The sequence below is a fragment of the Theropithecus gelada genome, chromosome 8 (assembly GCF_003255815.1).
Source record: "Theropithecus gelada isolate Dixy chromosome 8, Tgel_1.0, whole genome shotgun sequence".
Lineage (NCBI taxonomy): Eukaryota > Metazoa > Chordata > Mammalia > Primates > Cercopithecidae > Theropithecus > Theropithecus gelada.
The window spans coordinates 38,615,478-38,638,450 of record NC_037676.1 but is presented as its reverse complement, the minus strand read 5'-3'; the positions used below and the strand labels follow the sequence as shown (position 1 = coordinate 38,638,450).

At 32.8% G+C, this 22,973-nt stretch overlaps 1 protein-coding gene across 2 annotated transcripts in view; it reads right to left on the bottom strand.

The window, feature by feature from the left end:
* The window catches only part of LOC112630255 (disintegrin and metalloproteinase domain-containing protein 18), a 149,386-nt gene that overhangs the window by 18,036 nt on the left and 108,377 nt on the right, over window positions 1-22,973 (bottom strand). For both annotated transcript variants that reach the window (XM_025394424.1, XM_025394425.1), the window contains one exon: window positions 13,152-13,232. In XM_025394424.1, coding sequence (XP_025250209.1) covers window positions 13,152-13,232 — 81 coding nt within the window. The remainder of the gene's footprint in view (window positions 1-13,151; window positions 13,233-22,973) is intronic.

Here is a 22,973-nt window from a genome sequence, read left to right as displayed (position 1 = left end):
CCTCTTTTTTTTTTTTTTTTTTTTGAGACGGAGTCTTGCTCTGTTGCCCAGGCTGGAGTGCAGTGGCGCAATCTCGGCTCACTGCAAGCTCCGCCTCCTGGGTTCACGCCATTCTCCTGCCTCAGCCTCCCGAGTAGCTGGGACTACAGGCGCCCACCGCTGCGCCCGGCTAATTTTTCCTATTTTTAGTAGAGACGGGGTTTCACCATGGTCTCGATCTCCTGACCTTGTGATCCACCCGCCTCGGCCTCCCAAAGTGCTGGGATTACAGGCGTGAGCCACCGCGCCCGGCTGATTACCTCTTTTCTACATATAAAAAGAGATTTCAATAAAGTGAGTTTGAATTATAGCCCTGAGTTCCATGAAGTAGTATTCTATTTTATATATCTATGTTTTTGTTGTTGAATATTTAGTGCACAACATTTTAATAGTAGAATCAGAATATCACTTATGCATTTTTTTAGATGGGGTCTTGCTTTGTTGCCCAGGCTGGTCTTGAACTCCTGGGCTCATGTAATCCTCCTGCATCAGCTTCTCAAATTGCTAGGATTACAGGTGTGATCTGTCCTTATGCATCTTTTTAACTTATTCTTTTTAACTTAATCCTCTTCTGAATTAATTCACATTTATTTAAATACCTGATGACAACAAAGGGTCTCATTATTTTATTTTACTAACTTTAAAAGAAATAGAGCAAAACAATACCAAATAAATAATACAACTTAAAAAAATGAAAAAACGTGATATTTTGGAGAATACATAACAATTAACTGTCAAATAGAAAAAAATAACAAGCACAAACCTCAGACACTTGCTGGCAATAATTCTAAGAACACACACACATACAAAAGACAACCTTACAATATTCTGTACAGTGTAAAGAGACTGAATATAGCATCAAATTCTTCCTTGATAAGACTAAAAGAAACTGTATAGTACAACAGAGTTTCAAAGTTTGAAGGTAAACAAAAATATGATAATTTTTAGACAACAAAGGATCCCTTATATGGAAAACCATCATTTTTGCATTTTGATATCAAGATCTCTAAATGCATTTTTCTCATATGTATTTTTTCTCTATATTTTGATAAAGCGTTATTCCACTTCCCCACCCCTCCAATGAAAGTACAAGGACATGATAGAACATTTCATCTAGGATAGCAAATTTAAATATATTATACTTTTAACTGTAAGATAATTTAAAAACCAGAATTAACATAATGTATATAATCCCTTATAATATTAGGAACTTCAAGTCTAAAATTTCCAAAACCCCACAAATTTTAGAGGTTTAAGGTAAAGGGTAGGTACAAGCACAAGAATGGTCACTTCTTAATTCCATGGGCAAGGAGAAATAGGTTTTATTTAAGCTGGGCATAGAAATAGACAAATAAGGAAAAAGAAACAAATGTTTAAATTCCCGGGCAACTAGGGTCCCCTCAGTCAATACAAAGTCATATTATAGAATTTACTTTGTATTAGGGCAAGTCATGGCAAGATAAAACATTAAAAATGATCTACAGAAAATTAAAAAGTATGTTGAATTTTATCAAAAGCCTTTCTGCATCTTTTAAGATAATTGTGACTTTTTTGTCTTTAGTTCTGTTTACATGATGAATCACATTTATTGATTTTCACATGTTGGACCAACCTTGCATCCTGGGGATGAAGACTATTCAATTGTGGTGGATAAGCTTCTTTGATGTGCTGCTGAATTAGGTTGGCCAGTATTTTGTTGAGGATTTTTGCATCGATGTTCATCTAAGATATGGGCCTGAAGTTTTCATTTTTTGTTGTGTCTCTGCCAGATTTTGGTATCAGGATGACGCTGTCCTCATAGAATTAGTTAGGGAGGAGTTCCTTTCCAATTTTTTGGATAGTTTCAGTAGGAATAGTACTAGTTCATCTTTGTACCTCAGGTAGAATTCACCTGTGAATCTATCTGGTCCTGGGCTTTTTTTGGTTAGTAAGCTATTTATTACTGCCTCAATTTCAGAACTTGTTATTGGTCTGTTCAGTGATTCAATTTCTTCTTGGTTCAATCTTGGGACAGTGTATGTGTCTAGGAATTTATCTATTTCTTATAGATTTTCTAGTTTATGTGCATAGAGGTGTTTATAATATTCTCTGATGGTTGTTTGTATTTCTGTGCAGTCAGTAGTAACTTCCCTTTTATCATTTCTGATTGTGTGTATTTGAATCTTCTCTTTTTTCTTCTTGGTTAGTATAGCTAGTGGTCTGTCTTATCATTTTTTTCAAAAAATAAACTGTGGATTGTTTAATCTTTCGAATGTTTTTGTGTGTGTCTCAATTTCCTTCAGAAAAGACTTCTGATAAAATTCAACATCCCTTCATGTTAAAAACTCTCAATAAACTAGCTATTGAAGGAACATACCTCAAAACAATAAGAGCCATGTATGACAAAACCACAGCTAACATCATAATCAATGGGCAAAAGCTGGAAGCATTTCCCTTGAAAACTGCCATGAGCTAAAGTGCCCTCTCTCACCACTCCTATTTAACATAGTATTTAAAGTTCTGGGCAGGGCAATCAGGCAAGACAGAGAAATAATAGAAAGAGAGGAAGCTAAATTATTCCTCTTTGTGGATGACATGATCCTATATCTACAATTAACCCCATTGTCTCAGCAGCCTCCAAGCTTCTTAAACTGATAAGCAACTTTAGCAAAATCTCAGGATTCAAAATCAATGTACAGAAATTGCTAGCATTCTGATACACCAACCACAGTGAAGCGGAGAGCCAAATCACTAATGAAGTCCCATTCACAATCGTCACAAAAAGAATAAAACACCTAGGAATATAGCTAACTAGGCAGATGAAAGGTCTCTACAAGAAGAACTACAAAACATTGCTCAAAGGAATCACAGATGATACAAATAAATAGAAAAACATTCCATGCTCATGGATAGGAAGAATCAATATTGTGAAAACGGCCTCACTGCCCAAAGCTATTTATAGATTCAATGCTATTCCCGTTAAATTAACATTGACTTGCTTCACAGAACTAGAGAAAACTATTTTAAAATTCATTGGGAAGCAAAAAAGAGTCGAAATGGCCAGGGCAATCCTAAGCAAAAAGAGGCATCAAACTACCTGACTCAATCTATACTACAGGACTACAATAATCAAAACTGCATGGTACTGGTACAAGGACAGACACATAGACCTATGGAACAGAATAGAGAACCCAGACATAAGATCACACACCAACAACTATCTAATCTTCAACAAACTTGACAGAAACAAACAATAGGGAACGAATACTCTATTCAATAAATGGTGCTGAGATAACTGGCTAGCTACATGCGCAAAATTGAAACTGAACCCCTTCCTTCCACCGTATACAAAAATCAATATAAGATGGACTAAAGACTTAAAAGTAAACCCCAAAACTATAAAAACCTTGGAATACAACCTAGGCAATATCATTCAGGACACAGGCACTGGCAAATATTTCATGATGCAGATGCCAAAAGCAATAGAAACAAAAGCAAAAATTGACAAATGGGATATTATCAAAGAGCTTCTGTACAGCAAAAGAAGCTATCGACAGATTAAACAGACAAACTACAAAATGGGAGAAAATATTTGCAAACTATGTACTGAAAAAGGTCTAATATCCAGCATTACTAGGAACTTAAACAAATTTATGAGAAGAAAAAAAAAATAAAAACAACCCCATTAAAAAGTGGGCAAATGACATGAACATAAACTTTTCAAAAAAATACATACATGCAGGCAGCAATTATATGAAAAAAAAAGCCTAACATCACTGATCATTAGAGAAATAAAAATCAAGACCACAATGAGATATCATCTTATACCAGTCAGAATGGTTATTACTAAGAAGTCAAAAAATAACAGATGCTAGCAAGGTTGTAGAGAAAAAAGAATGCTTATACACTGTTAGTGGGAAGGTTAATTAGTTCAGCCATTGTGGAAGACAGTGTGGTAATTCCTCAAAGACCCAAAGACAGAAATCCCATTCAACCCAGCAATCCTATTTCTGGGAATATACCCAAAGGAATATAAGTCATTCTGTTATAAAGACACATGCAGGCATATGTGCACTGCAGCACTAGTCACAACAGCAAAGACATGGAATAAACCTAAATGCCCATCAAGGATAGACTAAATAAACAATATGTGGTACCTATATACCATGGAATACTATGCACCCATAAAAAAGTATGAGATCATGTCCTTTGCCAGGACATTGATGGAGCTGGAGGCCATTATCCTTGACAAACAAACACAGGAACAGAAAACCAAATACCACACGTTCTCACTTATAAGTGGCAGCTAAATGATGACAACACATGGACACATAGAGGGGAACAACACACAGTGGGGCCCACATGCACGCAGAGATTGGGAGGAGGAATGGGTCAGGAAAAATAACTAATGGATACCAGGCTTAATACCTCGGTGACGAAATAAACTGTATCACAAATTCCCATAACACGTGTTCATCTATGTAACAAATAAGCTGTATCACAAATTCCTATAACATATGTTCACCATATGTACCCTTGAACTTAAAATGAAAGCTAAAAATTAATTCATAGTTAATTTAAAAAAAGAAAAGAAATGTTTAAATGTGAAATATAAGAAATACGGAGCATATAATGTCAGGAACAACAAGCATCTTAATTAATAAAAGGCAAAGATTATCACAATGTATTAAAAAGTGAAAATAGGAAACAGAACAATATATATATCAGCAAATATGAGCAAAAATATATCACAATGAACATATCAAAAATAAGAATAAGAAAAATAAGATGATCGGAAATACATATATTTTTAGAAAAAAATTAAAAGATGTATAAAATGACTGATTTTCATATAAAACACAAATAAACCACACTTACATTAGAATAAATTTTAACTTACGTGGGTCAGTTGGTGGGGAAAAAGTTAAAAATATAATCAATTATTCTAAGTCTTGTAAGAACAGCAGGTCCAAATTCATTATTAGTTTTGAGCAAAAATTTTGGAAGCAAATATATTTACATCACTTAACCTTGTCAACATCATAGAAATAAAATATAAAAAGTGTCCAAATGACTCTATAATCTGGATTTTTCATGTCATGTTATACTCAGAAATTAATGTTTATAATGTACCAATTAGTTAAATAAAAAGAGCTTGGGATAACTTATTTTTATTAAATTTTTGTTGGATTTCATAATTGTTTAAGAAAGATAAATTGCAAAATGTTAGGACACATATTTACTATTACATTTAGCTAAAAGTTCTACATACAATTTTTCAAATTTCAGTGAGAGAATTATTTTGTGAATATTCTCATACCAAATTTTGTGTTTACTTTTTCACATACATCTCCTGACCAAGAAATATTAATGATAAGCTCTATAAAATTCTGAATGAGAAAACTGTTTACACAAGTAAGCAATTATGAAATGAAATTACTGTACATTTAGAATTTGTGGCAATTAAAATTATTTTAAGCTTCAACAACATTCTCTTTTATTTGTTGATAAATTTGATGTTAAAATTTCCAGTGATTATGTGATTGTCTTAAAAATCAATTTTTAATGTCGTTTTCCAAGTAATGCTATAGCTTTAATTTCTAGAATACACACGCACTTTAAGAAAAATTACATTGTAGTTAATTTAAGTATTATTAAAGTGGCATAAATCACACACAGATAGAATATTCTGACCAATTCAGTCCCCCATTTCACATTGTTTTACACCCTATGTTCTCTGAGTATCCAGAAAATACATTTCCCTGTCACCTTCTTGTCCCTCCTGTTCACATACATTATACAACTAATTTCTGAGAAAAATGCACAGGTAGTTGTGTACTTCTTTGGATATCCTCAGCTTATTGGGAAAGATCAGAAATTTCAAGATTTTTCTAATCATCATTGCTGCCTACTGGGGCAATAGGGTCCCATTATCACATTCTGCTCTGCTTTGTCACTCCTTGAAGATCCTTGGATGGGTTTCTCATTGAAACAATATTTACTCTATATCCAACCTCATTACCTGCAGGCCATCAGACTCAATATCTTGTGGTACACTTGTATTCAATTAGCAGTATAAATGTGGTCCAGTTATTAGATGAAAAACTGTGATTTATAAGCATTGCATTATTTTTTATATCAAGATCATAAAACATCTCATATTAGCACAAAAAATTCTACACACAGTATATTTAAGAAAACAAATTCATATATATTATATTATTAACACAACACATCTCACTTGTGTATTAAAAAATAATAAATCAAAACTAAGGAGCGTTTATCCTAGAAATTAAAAGATAATTCAGCTTTAGGAAATTCACTAATATGATTCATTCAAGTAAATTATTAATGGAAAAAAACACATTATATAATTAAATAATAAAAAATAATTCAATAAAATTGAAGTCTTTCTTCCTAAATTTTTCAGCAAGTTAAGTAAATATTGGAAGGTTCCATTAACCTAGAATGAATATGATGTACATTATTAAACTTTAGGATAATTCAACATGCAATTACTAAGCTGAAAAAACATAAAAAGCAAGTGAGACTTGTTAGTTCTTTAAGGAATGATAATTTCAAACCAATGATTGCCCCTTTTCAAAGAAGCTCTTGCCAATTTGGCACATTTAGAAGTATAACTCCAGCTTGACAGTAATAAGGGCAATTTTTAGGATACAAATAAACAATAGAATCATTATCATTTTCTTGAAATGCAGGAGTTGGAAAGTGGAGTTGTGAAGGGCTAGATAATACAGCCATTATCTCCCTAAAGGCATTTTCCATATTCTTAAGCTAAAAGCTAATTCAAAAATTTCTGTAAAGCACTGCTGTAATTCTTAGAGTTTCTGGATGCTGAGGAGATAAAGATGCTGCAGTTTTTTAGGTCAAAGATTTAGATACTTACACCATTGAAATATGGTGTAACAGATTTATAAAACTGTCTTAGATTTATAAAGTGATGAACTTGTATTTACCTAGCTCAATCCATAAATGGATTTAAACTAATCAGGTCCACACTATTTCTGCCAAGAGAAAACTATAAAGCCTCTCTTGTAAAACTTACCATCGTTGTTAAACATTCCATTGCAAATTATGTAAGGAGGTTTGTAAGGAAATAGAAAGGTATCAAGAAGAAAATCAGGCAATTGAAACGACTGTGAGAGGTACAGAAAATTACTCTAATGTAGTCAACAAAGAACGCTTCTGTGACTCCTGATGTGTTGAGGTATTTTCTCACACACCAAGCAATTCACCAAAAGGTTCTCCAGTGGACACTAGCTGGGTGTCAATACAATAAAAGAGAGTACTTAAATTAACAATACCAGGCAAAAAGTGGAGTTATCACTGCAAATTATATAGACTTTACAAGGATATAAAAAGAATATGCCAAATAATTACAACTTAGACATGAGATAAATTGATTAATACATTCTAAAAATAGAGAAGATGAAATTTCCCCACACAATTGAAATCTATTAAAACTAAAGAAATTTAAAAATGGAAAAATAATATGATTAAGTCAGGAACACAATACAAGACTGTAAAAGCAAATTAGAAACAGCAGAATAACAACAGAACTAGAAAATAGCTTTAAAACTCCCAGATTGAAGAAGAAAGAATGAAAGCTTGAGATATTCAGAATAAAATCTAACATGTATTTTACTCTTTCTATTTCTTGTATTCTTTTCTATGTTTCTGTCTTTATTTCTGTTAAAAATTTTTTAATGTATTTGGAACAGAGTACAAAACCATAAATTTGACATAAATTTAATCCCAAAAGGATTGATAGAGAATATAGAAAAAGCAAAATTAAGTAATGACTTAAAAATTTCCAAAACTTAAGAAAAATAATTCTGAGTAGAATCCAGTAGCTCTGTAAGTTCCGAGTATGATGAAAACTACATTTTAGGAAATCATATGCAAACACTTGAACACTAATGTCAAAAAGAAAACATTAAAAGCAGGTGTTCCTCAAGAAGCAAAGGTAAAATGCATCTGAATTCTCAGAAGAGATCATGTAAGTCAATATAAAACAGATTATATTTTTTAAACTACTGAAAGAAAATTCTGACCTAAAGATAAAACATTCAAAAAAACACTTATCAGAAAAAATGTTAATTTTAGCCACCATACTTTTTTCACACTGAAGAAAATTTTTAACAGAAATAAACACAGAAACATAGAAAAGAAAACAACAAATAGAAAGAGTAAAATATATGATTAAGCAAGAATAAATAAATGTTGACTATAGAAAACAACAATTATTGTGTTTTGAAGTTTAAAAGTTATAGAAGACAAAATGAATGATGTGAAAAAATTCACTACCTTTTAAAACAACCAATTGTTCAAGAAAGAAATCACAGGGAAAATTAGAAAATATTTTGAGAAATGCAAATAAAAACACAACATACAAAAATTTATGTTATACAGCAAAATTTTAGTCAAAACAATTAGGCAAGAAAAAGAAATAAAAGGCAATCAAATTGGAAAGACAGAATAACATAAAATATATTTGCAGATAATATATTCTTGTATGTAGAAAACCCTAAAGATCCCACATAAACATCTTAGGCTAATAAATTTAAAAAGTTGCAGGATACAAAATCAACACGCATACAAAAAATAGCTGCATTTTAATACACTAGCTAGCAATGCATAACCCAAAAAGGAAATTGAGAAAACAATACTATTTGCAATATTATTAGAAAGAACAGAATACTACTTAAGAACAAACTTAAAACCAAGGAGAGACAAGACATATACATTCAAAATTACAAACCATTGCTGAAGTTTAAAAAGACATAAATTTAATAACATCTCATGTTCATTATTTGAAAGACTTAATATTGTCAAGATGATAATACTACCCAAGCCAATCTACAGATTCATAACAATCTTGATCAAAATTCCAATGATGCTTTTTACACAAATTGAAAAATGCATCACAAAGGTCATATGAAATCCCAATGCACTTCAGGTAGCCTTAAAAGTTTTTTAAAAGGAAGAACAAAGTTGAATAACTTATACTTCTGAGGACAAAACTTCCTGCAAAGCCACAATAATGAAAACAATGTGGTTTGGCATGAAGATAGACATATAGACAAATGGAGAATAGAGAACCCAGAAATTAACCCTAACATTTATGGTCAAATTATTTCTGTCAAGGCTTCCATGACCATTCAATTGTTTCAACAAATGCTGGGAAAAGTGTATATCCATGTGTAAAAATATAGTTAGACTCTGATCTCGACCATATATCAACATTAACTCAAAACAGATAAAAGATCTAACTGAAAGAAGAGTTAAAAAGTTAAAGCTCTTAGAGATAAACATAAGGGAAAAGCTTTGTGACATTAGATTTGATGATTTCTTTAGTATTAAACAAAAAACCAGGCAACAAAAGAAAAAATAACTAAACATCATCAAAATTAAAAACTTTTGTACACAAAAGCATACTATCAAGACAGAGAAAAGACAATACATAGAATGGCAAAATAGTAAATCACATATATGATAAGGAATTAATATCCAAAATATATACATAATTCTAAAACTCAATAATTCTAAATAAGTAATTATTTAGAACTAAATAAATAATTCTAAAGCACAATTTTAAAATTGGCAAAGGACTTGAATAGAAAATTCTCTAAAGGTATATGGATTGCCAATAAGGGAAATAAAGCTCAATTTTGTTAATCACTAGGGAAATGGAAATCAAAACTACAGTGATATTCCATTTTGCAACTCTTAAGATGGTTACTATTAAAAAATAAAAATAAATATTGGGCAGGATGTAGAGAAATTGGAACCCCTGTGCTTGCACTGTTGGTGAGACTGTGGCAAAAAATATGGTGACTCTGCAAAAAGATTGAAAATAGAATTACCATATGCTCCAGGAATTCTTCTGGCCATATACCTGAAATAATTGAAATGAAAACAGGGACCTCAACAGATATTTGTGTACCAGTGTTCATAGCAATATTATTTACAACAGCTAGAAGGCAGAGGCAAATTCAACATCCATTGACAAATCAATGGATGAACAAAATGTGGCATATGCATACAATGATATATTTCTCAGCTTAAAAAAGAATGAAATTTTGCTACATGATACAACATGGATGAACCTTGAAAATATCATGCTAAGTGAAATAAGCTAGACACAAAAGCGCAAATATTGTATAATACCAATTATATGAGATATTTGGAGTAGTCAATTCATAGAAACCTCAAGTAGAATAGTGGTTACCAGGGGCTAGGGGAAGGGAATAATGGAGGATTTATTTTTAAAAAAACAGGCAAAAGATTAAGATGCTTCATTATAGAAGATATGCATATTCCAAATAAGCGTAATAAAAGATGCTCAACATCATATGTCATTAGAGAGCTGTAAATTAAAACAATATTGAATTACTACTAAATAATTAGAATGCTTAAAATCTCAATGGCTGAAAACACCAAATGTTGGTGAAGACGTCAAGCAACAAGAACTCTCATTCATTGTTGATGAGAATGCGAAATGATACATCTACTTTGAAAGACAATTTAGTAACTTCCTACAAAACTAAACAAACATGCTGCTATTATATGATTCAATTACTGAGTCATATAATACCCAACTGAAATAAAAACTACATCCACACCAAAACCTGTAAATGAGTGTTTATAGCAATTGTTATTCACAATTGCCCAAAATGGAAAAAAAAAAAAAAAAAAAAAAAAAAAACCCACATTGTCCTTTCATAGATGAATGATCAAACACACTGTGGTACATCTGTAGAGTGGAATATTATTCAATGATAAAAGCAAATAAGCCATAAAGCCATGAAAAGACATGAAGGGATCTTAAATAAATATTACTAAGAGACAGTAAAAAGTTCATGGCTTTCTAGGAGTTTATGGAAAGGGATGAAGGGCTAAATATGTGGATCACAGGGCATTCTTCCACAGTGAAACTATTCTGTATGATACTGTAATAATGGAAACATATTTTTAAGACCCACATATTTTTTAAGATGCATATTTTATAAGACCCATATATTTTTAGGACCCATAGAAAGTACAAAGAGTTAAACCCACTGAACCCAATGTAAACTATAGACTGTAGTTAATAATAATGTATAAATAGTAGCACAGGAATTACAGGGTATCGCTCTAAGGCAAGATGCAAAATAGCAGGGGAAGCAGGGAGGGAGAAGGACCGGATATATTGTAGTTCACTATACTTGGTGCTTGTTTTTATGTAAACCAAACATTGCTCTGAAAAATGTCTGCTAATTTTTTTAAAGCTACTATAGAAAATATACAACGAAGAAGCACCACCAAAATAGCATAACCTTGATACAAAATCAGAACCATTAAGTACAAGATATAAAACTATCAAATCCATAAGATAGAAACATTTATATCAAATAAAATACTCAAAAGTTGAACTAAAAGCAGGTCATGGTTGGTTTTATTCTGGGAATTAAAGTTGGCTTACTATTTTAAAAATAAATAAATACATTTGTACATTAACAGATTAAAGGGGAAAATCATATAGTAAAGTCAATAGATGCAGAAAAAGTCTTTGATAAAATTTAACATTTATTCATAATAGAAAACAAACTAGAAACAAAAGAATTATTTTAATAGAAAATTATAATAAAAATATTCTGCAAATATTACACTAAAGTGTGGAGCCTTGAATTTTTTTCTTTCACAGCAAGAATATCCACCACTTATATTGAATCATGCATAAAAGCCTGAATTTAATATTCAGTTATTTTCTTAACTTCTTGATATTGACGCTTAGACTACTAGTTTTCAGAGTAATAAATTATAACTGTCCATGGCAACTAATGAAAAGTATATCACTAATAAAAAGAGAATGACACTATCATAACTGGCAACATTTCATGAATGACAGAATTTCAGAACACCTACATGCTAATTCAATTGAACTGGAATGATAAATGATAAAGCTGTCTATTGAGAACTGTCATTAGAGAATCTATGCAAATTTGCCTAGATTCAGTAAGATTTCTATCGACTTATAATTATTTTTAAGTAGTTTTTCTTTTTAAACATTTTAACTACAACATATAACATATGTAGAAATATAAATTAATGTAAATACAGAAGTTTTGCCTTATGTATTTCCTTTATGAATGTAATATTTCATAGTAAAAGGTTTTATCAAAAAAATCTAAAAAGTAGAAGTAAAATGACTGAATGTAAATAAAAATATATGAAGAAAACAATTGTGTACCCAATGAAACATGGTAGTAAAAATCGATCATGTATAACTTTGTGTTGAGATATTATAAAAAATAATAAGGCTGAAAACCTATGATACAAAAGAGGAAGTCAAAAACTCAAGCCAAAAATTATAATTACAGAAAGAAAAAAATAAAACATTAAAATGTGGCTATTTTCTTTGTTAACAACTGATAGCAAATTACTGACAATGTACTAGCATTTAATACCTTCTGAATCCAACTAATTTGGAAATTATAGAATTAAATAATACATTCTGGTGAATTTGAGGTTACTCTTATAATGTTAACTATGTCATGCACTGATTTTCTTTTAGGAAAATAATTTTTTAAAACCCTCAACTTGTAAATTTTAATAAATGGAAATGCAATATAAAATTAACAAATTTAAATTACCAGATTGAAACAGACAAACAACTCAGAAGAAATAAAGAAAGCTTTTTGCGTGAAGTTGCATTTGCTATTGGAAGTCTCTCAATGAGAAAAAAATATTCCCTGATATGTCAACGTGTTTTTAAGTATACTCTGTAAAATACTGTATGCTCATATGCCTTAATTATTAAATGTATGTGGGAGAAAAAGTATGTTCACAATATAAGTAAAAATGCATTTATTTGTGTTGAAGAAGAGTAAATGTTTTTATTTAAACATATTACTAATTATTAAGTTGTGACTGCTTACAGTTCAATACGTATCTTGTACAATTCACTTAATATGTTATACAGTGTTGAAACTAGGTCAAGTAATTTTCTTTATATTAGTCTACTAGACCTGGGCAAGTTTAAATAGCTTAGACTCTCAATCCTCATAAACAGATGTTTATTTGAATTACCCACAACAATAACATGCAATTCAGATACAAAAGTGACTTACCCCTTTCCCTTTGCATTTTGTGGTGGTATTACAGTTATATCCCGTTAAATGAACTTTTCTGCAGGTTTTATTTACACAGTACTAAAATGAAACAAACAAAATTTTTACAATTCACAAATATCATATAAAACAAGAAAAAACATAAATGGTTTCATATATATGCATAACAGATGGTTAAGTTGAAAGACTTTTATTAATATCGATATGACTAATATTAATAAATTATTAAGATAATATTAATTATATTAATATTAGTCATTAATACAAAAATCTAAACAAAGTAATTGCAAGCAAAAAAACTGAGGGTGCTTACCTTGACGTGGTTTATGTAAAGGTTACATATAGTTTTGGTTTTTGATACTTGCAGCTGGGATTGGATTGAGACACTCATCATATGAGTTTTCTAAATTATGTTAATGTTTTGTTATGAATAATTGATTAAATGTTAATGACTTATCTTCTCAAAAAATGGAACAGAAAATCATTTTGTTTAGATTTTAAGTATAATTCATAAGTTATGAATCTTTGTTATAATATTCCTCAAAATAATACGGCAAGAAAAATATGTATTTCTTATAAAACTTTTTTTATTGCAAAATGGGTAATACAGTGGTGAATGATCCTCTAGATATGTGGTGTTTTGCCTCATTTATGTTTTTCTATTTTTTTTCTGACTTTGTAAGCTTCTTTTTTATTTCAAAATGTCACCATAAAATCTGTTTAAGTCATTCACAATATGACAATACCAAACATGAATAAAAATTAGCTTTTTAATTATTTCCTCAAATCTGCATGAAACCAATTTATAGATTATAAGTTGCATATGTCAACCCGGTTTTGTCTCTCATATTCAGCAAATATCAGGTGTTCTGGCCAGAGCAATTCAGCAAAAAATAAAAAGATATCCAAGACTATTTTTAGCTTCCATGTATGAGTAAGAATATATGATATTTATTTCTCTGTGCTTGGCTTAATTCAGTTAATACAATGGTCCCTAGGTTCATCCATGTTCTGCAAATAACATGAATTTATTTGTTTATCACTAAATAATGATTCTGTTGTGTGTATGTGCCACATTTGCTTTATCTATTCACCCATTAATGAGCAATTAGGTTGATTCCATAGTTTGGTTATTGTGAATAGTGTGGCGATAAACATGGGAGTGTGACTATCTCTTCAACATTAAATACACATGGCAGAAAAAAAGTGGAACAATAGATACTGGGACTGCTTGAAAGGGGAGGATAGGGAAAGGGGCCTGGTTTGGGAGGCTACTTATTGGGTACTATGCTCACTACCTTGGTGATGGAATCATTTGTACACCAAGCCTCAGTGACAGGTAATTTACCCATGTAACAAACCTGCACATATACCTCCTGAACCTAAAGTATGATACAATAGAATAACATTGTCTAATTTAGACCAGTGTATGTATAAGGAAGGGAGGGAGATTATAAGAAATTAATAATCAAGCGATGAACTCTTAAGTTAACTAACATTTCTCACTGGATCATAAGTTTGATTTAAAGTTATACATTGCTGATCAGAATAAGAAGATGGCAAATTATGCATTGTAAATAATTTTAGGAAACAGAATAAAGTACCATTCATGGCCATTTAAGTATGCATCAAAATTTATGTGAATATTGCATAGACATATTTTGAATGTTTTTGAGATTTTTTTTTATCGTATTCTAAGTAGCATAAGAACTTTCTATATATAGGTGCAAAAGGCCACATGGGAATGTGAAAAATAGCTTTATATTAAAATGTATACTAATATTTTAACTCAACATGTTTCACTTAATATCTATATTTCTGCAATCCATTCTGGAAGTCTAGTTGGACAAAAGACACTTCAAGTAAAAAAAATAGGAATTTATTTTTAAAAATCAATGTGGTCAACATCCTGTGATGAAGGCACTCTTAGTTAACTTTCAACAAATTCCCCTTAGATCTGTTGGCTCAATATGAATATGCACCAAATAAAGAAATGGAAACACACTTTTAATCACATAATACACTGCAAGTGATGTGTGATAACTGATAGTTCAACAAAGAAATTTCCAATTGCACAGAGTTCTGATTCCTATGCATTTCTTAAAAGCAAATAATGTATAAAAAATATCTAAGAGTCTGAAAATAATTTTTCTTAACTATTGTTGTTTTTTGTATGTCAAAAATTGTAACCATTTAAGAACAAAAGAGACAAACAAGCTATTGTCATTTTAGAAATGAAAAATGAAACACTTTAACCAAGATATTAACATGCTGTGGTTGGAATGTTTGTGTTCTCCAAAATTCACTTGTTGAAACCTAATCTGCAGTGCAATCATATTGAAAGGTGGAGCCCTTAGAAGGCAATTAGGTCATGAGGGTAGAATCCCCATGAATGAGATTAGTGCCTTAATAAAAGAGGTCCAGTGGAGCTTGTTCACCATTTCTGTCACGTGACGACATGGCAAGGTACCAACTTTAAAGCAGAGAACCAGTCCCAACCAGGCACTAAATCTGCTAGCACTTTGATCTTGGACTTCTCAGTCTCAAAAACTATTAAGTAGTATATTCCTGTTGTTTGTAAATTAACCAGTCTCAAGTATTTCATTATAGCAGCATGAATGCACTAAGACAGAAATTTGGTACTGAGAGGTGAAATGTTGCTATAACAAATACCTAAAGATGTGGAAGTTGCTTTGGAACTCACTAATGACTGGAGGCTGAAAAGGTTTGGAAGTGCATGCTAGAAAAAGCCTACATTGCTGTAAGTGGAGAATTAAGGATGATTCTGGTGAGGGCTCAGAAGAGGATAGCTGTAGAGAGAGCCTCAGTCTTCTCACAGGTTACCTAACTGGTTGTGATCAGAGCATTGGTAGGAAAATGGATGGTGAAAGCCATTTTTATGAGGTCTCTATTGAAATGAGGACCAAGGTACTGGAAACTGAGGGAAAGATGATCTTTGTTATAAAGAGGCAAATAACTTGGCTAAATTGTTTGTGTCCTAGTGTTTTGTAGAAGGTGGAATTTCTGAGCCATGAAATAGGATATTTCAGAGAAGAAGAAATATGTTAGCAGATGGTGGAGGGTGCAACATGCTTTTTTTATCGGTTTATAGTAAAGTGTGAGAAGAAATAAATATTAAACATGGAATTTACAATGAAAAGGAAAGCAGAACTAAAAGATTTGAAAAATTCTTATCCCCACCATGTTGTAAAGAATGAAAAAGCACATTTTCAGGAGAAAACACCAAGGATATGACCAAGCCACCTTTTGAAAAAGAGATTAAGAAGGTTTGGAAACTAGGTGATATTCCCCAAATCAATGGAAGAATGACCCTGAAGGCATTTCAGAGATTATCAGTGCTGCCACTCCCATTACGAATCGGAGTTACAAGGCTTCAGGGACAGATCTTTGTCAAAAGAGGAGCTTCATGCACCCACAGGACTTTGGCACTTACTGCTCGTGATGTCTCAAGTCTCTGTTCCTGCATTCTAGCAAACTGCTTCTCAAGCATACCAGGTGGGGCTCCTGTGGGCCCAGATGGGATGAGGCCCAAGGGAATGTCCTTCTGGAGGGCACATTGTATCAACCTTGGGGGTGTCTCCTTGGTGCCATCTCTACGAGGGCCCAGAGTGAACAACCAATGGAGGCGTGGCTGCCTTCATCTGGACTTCAAAGGATGCCCCAGAGACCCTCAGAGCACAGGCAGAGAACTGTCATACTAGGGCAATGCCCAGTGGAGCTGAGAGCAAGAGTGAGGCCAGCACAGAGAGCCCCCACTAGGGTCATGATTACTCAAGCAATGAGTACAGAACTGCCCCTTAACCTCAGGTCGGTTGAGTCACTGGTGTGCAACTCTAGCCTAAGAGAGCCCCAGACATACAACTCCAACCTGTGAGAGGTGTGCATGGGCTGTAACCAGCACATCCATTGAGACTGGGCTGCCGAGAGCCTTGGGGGCCCAGTTTGTGCCCCAGTGTGTCTGGAAGATTGTTCTCCAACAATCTTCAAAAAATTGTTCTCCAACTCTAATAGTTAATGTTTTTTGCCTCATTGGATTTTGGACTTACTTGGAACCCTTTCTTCCTTCCTATTTCTCCCTTTTGTAATGGGCATGTGTATCCTATGCCTGTTTACTGTTGTATTTTGTCAGTAAATAAATTGATTTCACAAGTTCAAAGCTGGAAGGCAAAATGCCTTAGGATGAATCATGTCTTGAATTGCACCCATATCTGAGTTAGATGATATTTAGATGAAAATCTGGACTTTAGACTTTTGAGTTGACATTAGAATGAGTTATGGATTTGGGGGCTACTGGGATGGAATACATTTCACATATGATAATAATATGAATTTAGGGGGTCAGAGGTGTAATGTTATGGTTTGAATGTTTGTGTTCCCCCAAATTCATATGTTCAAACCCAATACCCAATGCAGGACTATTGATAAGTGAGGCTTTTAGGGAGTGTGAGGGTCATTAGGTCATGACAAAAGAACCTTCATCAATGGGATTGGTGCTCTTTTAGAAGAGCTCCAAGGGAGCTTATTCACTCTTTCTCCCATGTGAGGATGCAGCAAGAAGGTGCCATTTTTGAAGCAGAGAGTGGACTCTCACCAGACACTGAATCTGTTGGTTCCTTGATCTTATATGCTTAGCACTGTTATGTCTCCTAAACAGCCATGACAAAAGTTTTTGCTAATTTCAAGCAATCTTCCCAAAATTTACCGTGTAAATTCAATCTCTTGTGCCATCTCATCTCTACAAAGCTACTTTAGTATACACAGAATAAGAGGACATTTATTATCTTTACAAACACATATTTTTCTTGAGGATCCAGAATATTGAAGTGTCCAAATACCATCAATGATCTTCCATATATTGTTTTTTGACAACGTGACTCAACATAATTATAATTCCAAACAAGAAAACTCACATAATTACATCCATTAACACAGAAAAAGCATGAGACAAAATTCAGTACTCATTTATGATTTTAAGAAAAAAAACCTCTAGGTAAACAAATAATAGATAGGAACTCCCTCAATGATGAAGAAACAGTGAAAGAATAGCTTCAAAAACCTATAGTTAACATCACACTTAATTAAGAAAAACTGAACGTTTTCCCAGAAGAGCAGGAAGAAGGCCAGGGTGTCCCCTCCTACCAGTATTTTTCAGCATAGTAGTTACAGTCCTAGTTGGTGAAATAAGGCAAGAAGAGTAAATTTTTAAAAAACAAACATTATAAAAGAAAACATTAAGCATTCCCATTTTTCATGTGATATAATTGTCCACATACCAAATATTAACAAACATATCCTTAAAATCTTTTAGAGCTAAGACGTGAGTTTACCAAGGTTTCAGGACACAAGTTCAATACATAAAAATCACATTTCTCTAACAATCGTATGTGTGAAAATTAAAACATAATACCATTTAAAATTGTTGCAGTGTAAACAAAATACTTACATTTAAATGTAAAAAGTACATACTGGATCTACATCCTGGAAATTATAAACTACTGATAAAAGAAATCAAAGACTACCTATATAGTTGAAGAGACTTATCATATTCATAGATTGAAAGACAATATAGTAAATATGTCAATTCTCCCCAAATTCATCTACAGTTTTTACACAATTTCTATCAAAATTCTCCAAATATTTTGTCTAACATAAGTTTATTCTAAAATTTATATGAAAAGTTACAGAACTTAGAATAGCCAAAACAATTTTGAAAAATAGTAATACAGTGAAGAGAATCACCCTGCCTAATACTAAGGTTTACTTCAGAATTAGGGAAATCAAGAGTATGCTAATGACAGATGAATAGACATGTAGACCAATTTAACAGTGCAGAGAACTCCAAAATAGACTCACAAAATATACCTAATTAATTTTTGACAAAGGTACAAAAGTAATTCAATGGAGAAAGAAGAGCCTTTCAACAAATAGTTTTTAACTAAAAGGCCATACATAGGCAAAAAACAAACAAGCAAATAAAAAAACTCTTAAACTTCACAAAAGTGTTAACTTAAAGTTACACTTTAAGTCCACATTGGAATGTGGACTCCAATGTAAAATGGAATATACATTTTTGAAAAACACAGGAGAACAGCTTCATGATCTAGCTCTAGGTGAAAAATTATTAGATTTGACACCAAAAGCATGATACATAAAAGGAAACATGATACATAAAAGCTAAACTGGTCCTTATGAAAATAAAAAGTTTTTGTTTTGAGAAAAGCTGTTCTCAAGAGGATGGGGGGAAAAAGCGACAGGAATGGCGTTAGCAAAATGGAGTAACAGGAGGTTCAAAGACTGATCTGACAGCCATTCATGCCTGAAGTAATCTTCAGCAGAACTCTGAAATCTGAGAGAGGGAAGAAAGAACCAATGTGGAGCACAGAAATGAGGAAAGACAAATTGGAAAATGTAGGAAGAATAATTTTACTTTAACCATGTCAATTCTCGCCCAAGCCTAACAGAGCAGATTGGAGAAAGATGCTCTCCACCTGGGAGCTCTCCCATTGGTGAGAAAGAGTGAAATATTGTCTGAATTTGCTGCAAATTCCAGCAACAGACTCACTCCAGGAGACCACATCACCAAGCCAGTCGCCATGAACCCAGGCTCCAGATCTACCCCTGCAGACCCAGGCCCCAGTCCTGTGCCAGTGGATTCAGACACCAGCACACTGCTGCAGACTTAGGCTGCAGGATAGCCCCAGAGTCCAGTAAACTCTTGCAGACACAGGAACCAGAACTTCTCCTGTGTACACAGGATTCTATATACTAATAACAAACATTCTGAAAAAGAAAATCAAAGAAGTTATCCTGTTTATAATAGCTCCCAATCATACTTATGAATAAATTTGATCAGGAGGACAAACACCTGAACATTGAAATATATAAAATCTTGATGAAAGAAACTGAATATGGTACAAACAAATGAAAACATATCTCATTTTCACAGACTGCAAATATATTTTTTGTCCATACTATCGAAAGCAACCTACAGGTTCAATGCAATCTGTATCAAAATACAAATGACATTCTTCACAGAAAAAGAAAAAAATTCAAAATTTTTATAAAGCAACAAAAGTCCATTATTAAGCAAACATAACAAAGCTGGAGGCATCACAAAATCTGACTTAAAACTATACTACAAATTGATAGCGTGCAAAATGGCATGGTACTGGCATGAAAACAAATACATGGACAACGGGACAGAATAGAGAGCCCAGAAATAAATTCACAAATATACAGTCAATGGATTTTAGAAAAATATGCCAAGAATACACAACAGGGAAATGGAAATTCCCTTCAAAAACTGGTTAAGAAAACTGGATATTATAGTCAATATCCAGGAAAACTGGATATTATATGTAGAAATATGAAATTAGACCCTTATCTCACATCATACAAAAATCAACTCAAAATGGATTAAAAAACCCATAAGACCTGAAATTATAAAATTAATAAAAGAAAACATAACAGAAAATCTTCATGACATTGGTTTGGGCATGATTTTGGAGATACGAATTCTATATGCAACAAAAGCAAAAATAGACAAATTGGATTATATCAAAGAAAATCTTCTGCGTAGTCAAGGACACAGTTAACAGAGAGAATAAAGAGCCTATGAAATGATAGAAAACATTTGAAACCCATACATCTGATGAGGAGTTAATATCCAAAATATAAGAGGAACTCTAACAAATAAATGGTAAGAAAATGATCTGATTAAAAACTGGGCAAAGTATATAAATAGAAATTTATTTTAAAAAGATACAAATCACCAATAGATATTAGAAAAAAATACTCAAAATCACTAATAAATCATTAGAAAAATACAAATTAAAACCACAATAAGACATCACCTCATACCTGTAAGCATAGCTATTATCAAAAAGACTAAAGATAATAAGAGTTGGAGAAGATGTGGAGAACAGGGAAATGATATGATTTGGCTCTATGTCTCCACCCAAATCTCATGTTGAATTGTAATCCCCAATGCTGGCGGAGGGATCTGTTAGGAGGTGATTGGATCATGGGGGTAGATGTCCCCCTTGCTGTTTTCGTGATAGTGAGTTCTCATGAGATCTGGTTATTTGAATGTGTGTAGCACTTCCCCCTTCTTTCTCCTCTCTCTTCTCTCTCTCTCTTGCCAGCCATGCGGATATGTACTTATTTCCCCTTTGCCTTTCACTGTGATTGTAAGTTTCCTGAGGCTTCCCCAGCCAGGCCTCCTGTACAGCCTGTGGAACTGTGAGTCAGTTATATCTCTTTTCTTCATAAATTACCCAGTCTCAGGTAGTTCTTTATACCAGTGTGACAACAGACTAATACAGAAAATTGGTACCAGAGAAGTGGGGCATTGCTATAAAGATACCTGAAAATGGGGAAGCAACTTTGGAACTGGATAACAGGCAGAGGTTGAAAGGAAGCACTCAGCATGGGAGAAAGATGAAAGCCAGAAGACTCAGCAAGTCAGCTTATCCTAACTTCTTCCTTCTGCTTTTTTCTAGTCAGGCTGTAAACCACATTGAGGGTGGGTCTTCCTCTCCCAGTCCACTGACTCAAATGTTAATCTCCTCTGGCAACACTCAAAGACACACTTAGAAACAATACTTTACCAGCAATCTAGGCATTCTTCAATCCAATCAGGTTGACACCTAATATAAACCAACACAGGAACCCTTGTACACTGTTGGTGGGAATATAAATTCATATAGCCACTATGGGAAGCAGTACATAAGCTTCTCAAAATCTGAAAATAGAAATACCATATGATCCACCAATTGTGCTACTGGGTAAACATCCAAAGGAACTGGATTCTAAAGAGATGTCCACACTACCCTCTTCAATGTAGAATTTTTAACAATAACCAAAACATGGAAGAAATCTAATCTAAATGTCCATTAATAAATGAATGGATAAAGAAAACATGGTATATACATACAATGGAATATTACTTAGCTATAAAAAAGGAATTCCTGCCATTTGCAACAACATGGATGAACCTAGAGGACAATAGGCTAAATGAAATAAGCCAAGCACAGAAAAACAAATGCTACATGATATTGCTTATATGACAAATCTTAAATAATAAAACTTAACAGAAGCAGAGAGTGGAATGGTGGTTACTAGGGACTGGGGGAAGGGAGAAATGGGGAGATACTAGTCAAAAGTTAAAACATTTTGGTTATCTGAGATAAGTAATTCCTAGAGATTGACTGAATGTCACAGTTTATATAGTTAACAATAATGTATCATGTACTTAAAAAATTCCTAGGGGATAGATCATATGTTAAATGCTTCTATGAGAAAGGTAACAGTAATAAATAAGTAAATAAATAAATAAAAGATTGGGAAAAAGTTTTGGAAGTTATAAATATCTTACAACATGGAAGGTAGTGATCATTTCACAGATGTATAATTATCTCTAAACTCATCAACTTATTGTTTATTTGTTTATCTTCTATTTATTTATTTATTTGAGACAGGGTCTTGCTTTGTTAACCAGAGTGGAGTGCAGTGGTGTGAAAGCCCCAGTCTCCTGAGCTCAAGAGATCCTCTTGCTTCAGCCTCCCAAGTAGCTGAGACTACAGGTGTGTGCCACCTCACCTGGCTAATTTTTAAAAATATTATTACTTTTTTTAGAGACAAGGTCTCACTGTGTTTCCCAGGCAGGTCTGGAATTCCTGAGCTCAAGTGATCCTCCCATCTTGGTGTTTCAAAGTGGTTTTTGTATGTCAAATAAAACTATACAATTCAACCAAAAAAAGTAAGTAAAGCAAACTACAGAGTAGAAGAAAATATTTGCCA